Genomic DNA, 6,000 nt, shown 5'->3' on the forward strand with positions numbered 1-6,000 from the left:
ACATCTATAATTATAAAATTTTCTTGCACACACAATTCATGTTTAGGCCAACATTTGAAAAATGTTACATCACATATCACTATATCAGCATATACGGAAACATGAGATAGGGTTTCTTAGAACAGAAACAAGAAAGCTATTATTGAAAGAATACATAAAAATTGTTATTCAATTTGTGGTCCAGTCTTTAGCATCAGAAGTATTGTACAATGAAGAGCTTTTTTTCTCTAATTTCTGGTAAACAAGGTATACTGTTTTATGTACCTTGCATTTGAAACTAGTGAGGGTAGTGTGAACAAATTAAATGAATGTTAAGGCCAAAAAAAGAACAAATATCAATGAAGTGGGAAAGAGATATAGGGGTAAATACAACACAAGCAATGACCATATCCCTTCCAAGACAAATTTTGATCATTCTAGTAAGGCACTTCAAATTGAAATTGCCAAAGCTAGAAAGTGTAAAGGGATGAGGGGGGAAAAAAGGGTACTCCCTATACTTAGTTATCAAGATCATTCAGTTAGCTTACAGTTTCTAAGATAGGGATGATCATACTTGACATATTTGGTCCAATACGACCGGTATTTTGTCATGGCTATCTCTAGCCATGGCTTCATATTACCATTGTAGTGAATAACTGCCGCATTGTCGATCTCAGATTTATCTACACTCGGATTGTAACCTAAACCAAGTACGTGCCATGATTTGTTTAGTGGATGCGTCAATCCATAGAATGTCATTAGACCTGGAGGTAATGTCCCCAGCTTCCATAGCACCCTATCTTCATTCTGGAATCAAACAGGAAAAGAAAAGGGTTAGTGAAAGATCATCTGTGCTAAATTGCTACTACCTAAGCGTCAATTAAGCCAAAAATAACTTGAAATAAGTTTTATACAATTTACTAAGTAGGTCAACTCTATCCAAACAATATAATTCTTTTTTATAGTTGTGTATTCTTAATAATTTCTTAGTATGTGATTACTAAAACTTTAAAGGACGCTTATTCAAGAACAAAAGGAGTCATCTATTTGAGACACGATATAAACCAATGTTTGTGTTACAGTTCTCACCATATTCTGCCACTTGTGATATATGCCGGTAATATCCTTCTTTTTCCACTCCTTTAAATCAAACATGTTCATTCCATAAGCCCAACCACAGGCATTGGGATCAAAATTTTTCGCAATATGAGGATTCGAAAAGTTAAGATACTTGTCGAAACGGTGAAAACTCTCCCCACATGTTTCAACGGCACCATTTACTTTTCCATGAAGATTCACGGCCCATAATCCTGTCAAATCCTTCTGGACAATAATGTCATCATCAAGAAAAAGAATCTTATCCAATTTTGGATAAACTTGCGGAAGATAGAACCTAAGATGGTTGAGCATTGAGAGATATTTCGGGTTTCTGTACTTCAGATTAGAGGAACCACCGGATGTTGGATGGCCTGCCTTGAAATAATACTCTTTCATTGTTGCAGATTCGAGCTGCCTCAAGACAGGGCAATAAGATGAATTCAACCACTTAAATTCATCAACATTTTCAACATGGATAGTAGCTTTTCCAGGAGGGTTCAACAAAAACCACATGTTCATGGCTCCGAAATTTAGCTTATCAGTAACAAGATGAAAAACATGCTTTGAAGGATCCTGCAACGTTAAAGAAAATAAAGTGAGACAACCCAAGGTTTAAGAATAAAATTTATCAAATCATAGATATAATACTTTTACTTATTACACACTAATATGCATAATATATACAAATTGTTCATCATCTATTAAAAGATAGGACATGGAAGATGCGCACATCAATGGAATGGCAAAAGACACTCAGTCACCTTTGCATTCATAATAGCTGAGTTGACAACCACTGATGCAGCCAAGACATTGTCTGAGAAAAGGGCATAATGATAAAGATTAGGATTCTCCAAATTCTCACTCTTAGGAAACTTTCTCTTTTCAGGAGAAAGGAGGTAATAATCAATGGTAAGGCGCATCGATAAGCAGTGGATTCCATCAGGTATGGTCTTGGCAGCCAACTGACTGAGGAATGTACTTTGCTTTTTCAGGCCCCTAACTTGCTCATCAGCTGTTTGTAGCATTGCCCTCAATTTCCCAGTGACCAACTTGCAGTCATACAATTGATCTTTTGCTTTAGACAGGACTTGACCCATAGCTTTGATTTTTTCATGTGCACTAGCAAAAATCAAGCATTGGATTAGTTAAGCTAACAAACGGGGATAAGGAATACATATACAGATAGGGATACTGCATGGAGAAAATTACATGTAGCTCCTTACCTTTTAGGTAGATCAGCATCAGCAGTTGCCTCACCTAAATCATGCTGACTCTCTCCAATCCGATTTTGCAGCTCTTGGTACAGGTCAAGCTTGTTCTTCATCTTTGCAAGGCTCAAATACACTCTAGCCATAACAATTTGGTCTCGAATCAACCGAATAGTAGAATCAGCATTTTCATTGTCATTTTCTTTCCTCCACATGTTGTATTTACCTAAAACTGCTGAATCTACTGTCTTTGAGCGTTCAATAGCTGAATCTTCAAGTTTTACAATTACTTCATCCTCCAGTTTCACCAACTCAGCAGCACGTTTTTCCTTCCTTTTCTCTATTAAGTGCTGCAGAAAACATATACAAAGAACATGAAACAAGCTTATTTCTGTCATTTTTTGTTGTTTCCAAAACAAGGTATCACTCCACAGGTTTATATATATATATATATATATATATATATATATATATATATATATATATATATATATATAAGCCAGACCTGTAGAAATATTTTGGAAATTGGTGTAAATTTTCCAGGTCAAATTTAATTTGGGAAGCACCACTTGAGAAAAATAAGTTTGATGTTATTATATTTAGCCATGAATAACTTTGTATGAAAGTGTTAATTATATAGTGAAATTGTTTGACTGTAAATTTAACAGAGTAAATAAAACAATTCAAGAATGACACTCACCCTTCTGGATAAGTGGACAGGACTAAGAGTCCATTGATCAAGACCAACTACACCAATGAAAAAAGTTGAATGAGAAAGTATATTAAAATACAATATAAGCATATTATCTAATATGATATGATACAACCTGAAGATCTGCGTTCCTTCGCCTCTTGTTTTTCCTGTACACCATGTGTTGTTGGTTGGTTTAGCTTTAATAGGAAAGAGAAAAGATTAATAAGAAAATAAGAACTGCGTTATTATCTTCAACACCGAAAATGAATGTTTCATCTAAGTTCCTAACCTCATAGGTAGCATTTGAAGTCTTTAACCCAGTGATTCTCCATGAAGGTAACAAATTATTTTTTTTGAAATTCTCAAGGCTCAAAGGACCCAAATCATCTGTGCTCGATACAATAACATCAAGAGCCTAAAATATAATATTTATTAGAAAGTCAAGAAGTAACCTCTTCCGAGGAAAAAGTGAAATGTGAGATATGGAAACAAAGTAAAATATCTAGCAGTTGGTGCTTGCCTCTTTTGAAAAATACAATTTAAGGTCCTGCAGTGTCTGCCATTCTGTCCATTTGGCAACCTGCAATGGCCAACATCTTTTACGTCAGATGAATTGAATTTGAAGCATCCAGAAGGCATGTGTTTTAGTTATGTGACCAATAAGCCTAAAAATACTTAAAAAGAGGTTACCTGTTTACTAGGAACGGTTGACATAACATCTTGATCTGCAAAATATGGATGAAATAATTATATATATATAGACTGTGAATTAGATCAATTAAGCTCATACTCATGTTGAAACTTAAGACAAGAGAAAGTCTTAGAGATTTTGTTAGGGGCTTGGGTATTATGGGGTGCCCAAAGTCTCACATCGAGTTGTATAGGATACTTGATGTTGTATTTAAGGAGAGTGATTCTTCCCCCTTAACAGCTAGCTTTTAAGGTGTCTTTTCCCACTTTCCTTAGATATTTAACAGATTTTAGCCGGGTTTCCATTCTCCTTCAATTGTTTTCTCCTCCCATCGAAAAAATTCTACTGCATTCAATTATCACAACATAAAAGATTCAACAAAGATGAGGACTTGCAGAGTCTACCATCTTCAAGTCCTACAACTTTATAGAGGGAAAAGATACTTAAACTCTTAATTAGATTTTACCCGTTATATATTATCATAAAAAAAAATCACAACAGTATTAAGAGTACCCAAGTCACACTAAAATACTGCTCTTCTTTCTCAACAAAATCATTTAAATCAATACAAATACAATACAAAATAGAAAAATACAGGGACAGACTCTTATCTGTTAAAACCCCCTATGACAAGCCCGGGCGAAAGGGGCATTTAATAAAAGTATTTTAAAAAATTTATTCAATAGAAAAAAAAATGTAATTAAGGTAAAGTAGAATGCACATAAGAGGATGAGACATCGTCACATAAATTCTATTTGTCTCCAGCATGATAGTGCATTTGATAAATACTATATTTGTCATATCTTTCCAAACTTCTAACTACTTTCTAATGACCACAAAATGACAGAGGGAATTGTTGTTCGCACTCATGCTAAAGCCTGAAGGACCTTAGAACCTACTAAGTACACTGAATAACCTTCATCATCAAATCTCAGTAGTAATAACCAGCATGTTGCCATGTTCTTTCCAGAAATCAATTTTATTTACCCTTGAACATGATACATAATAATAAGCTTATATCCATAGAACAGAAGACAAGTGCAACATCATCATTGTTCCAATCTCTTATGTAAACAATGCTAAAACAACCAAATCAGAGAAAAACAGATGAAATCTAAAAACTACAAAAAGGATATATATAAAATCCAAAATGATGCAGTAAACAACAGAACAAGTGATAGATCAGTGACACACATCATATTATCACAACTAATAAAGTGCACTATTTTCTCCCTTATGCCACTGCCATGGGGAAGCACAGATCTTGCAACCCTCAAAACACCAAATATAATAGCATCTAAATTTCAAAGGCCATAGAAAGCAGTAAATTCGAGAAACAACACACGCAATAACTTCAAAAGAATGAGAATTTAGGAATGCGGGGTTTGAGAGATTGACGAACCGGGAGCATTGTGAAGGCCTCTGGAGAAGAAGAAGAAGAAGAGGAGAGGAGCGAGGAGGCAGATGAGAAGGAACGCGAGAAGTGGGAAACGTGATCCCTTGTTCCCGCTGTTGGTGGACGCCATTGTTGCTTGCTTGTAAGGATCAGACGAAGAAGAAGAAGAAGAATGGGAGAAGCTGGGAAGAGAGAGAAAGTGGCATCTAGAGAGAGAAAGTGATAGAAAGTGTGAGTTAGATGAGATCTGAATCAAAATATGTGAGGGTTTATGGCATAATAATAATTCATTAATTATTCTATTCTTTAGAATTCAATTTACTACTCAAATGAGAATCTCTGTGAGTATTGCTTTACCCTTTTTTTATTTTACTAATTTTTATTTTATTTTATTTTATTATATATTTTTCTGTGGAATTTTCTATTAGCAAGTTGCATTATATTATCGTTTTCCATCGCTTTCTCTCTAGCTGTTTCTTTCTATCACATTCATTTCTCATTTGCATCTATAATCTTTTATTTACAAAAATTAAAGCTTGGATGGAGTTAAAATAATACCCACCTCATATTGCGAAGAGCGTTTTCTTTTTTAATTTTAAATGAAAATAATATACAGAATAAAATACTAAATTAGTTCTAATATTTGAACGTAATTTTGTTTTATTTTTTTAAATTTAAATTGTCTTATTTGAATAAAAAAATTATTTAACTTCTATTTAGTTTCACCATCAAATCAAATAATTAACAAAATATTCTTTACGATGACAGTACAAAAACAAAGTCGATAATTTGAAGAACAAGTAAAAGAATCAATCGTAGATGTATCAATACATTTATTTATCATTCTCCTTAATTAAATAGAAAATATTTTATTTAAATTGTAAAAAATTTATAAATAAATATATTAATTTTGTGTCTTTGAAACTTGTACTTG

At 33.6% G+C, this 6,000-nt stretch overlaps 1 protein-coding gene across 2 annotated transcripts; it reads right to left on the reverse strand.

The window, feature by feature from the left end:
- Positions 1-139: 139 nt before the first annotated feature.
- Positions 140-5,293, reverse strand: LOC130976224 (polygalacturonate 4-alpha-galacturonosyltransferase-like). 2 transcript variants are annotated; one of them, XM_057901024.1, is made up of 10 exons: positions 5,073-5,293; positions 3,670-3,704; positions 3,500-3,559; positions 3,269-3,394; positions 3,113-3,146; positions 2,986-3,032; positions 2,301-2,635; positions 1,839-2,196; positions 1,069-1,650; positions 140-786 (listed from the first exon to the last, which is right to left on the reverse strand). In XM_057901024.1, the coding sequence occupies exons 1-10, from the start codon at positions 5,194-5,196 to the stop codon at positions 511-513; spliced, it is 1,977 nt and encodes a 658-aa protein (XP_057757007.1). In that variant the 5' UTR covers positions 5,197-5,293; the 3' UTR covers positions 140-510. The 2 variants fall into 2 exon arrangements, with proteins under 2 accessions (XP_057757007.1, XP_057757006.1); XM_057901023.1 differs by having other exon boundaries at positions 3,113-3,176.
- Positions 5,294-6,000: the final 707 nt, after the last annotated feature.

This window comes from Arachis stenosperma, chromosome 4 (genome assembly GCF_014773155.1).
Source record: "Arachis stenosperma cultivar V10309 chromosome 4, arast.V10309.gnm1.PFL2, whole genome shotgun sequence".
Lineage (NCBI taxonomy): Eukaryota > Viridiplantae > Streptophyta > Magnoliopsida > Fabales > Fabaceae > Arachis > Arachis stenosperma.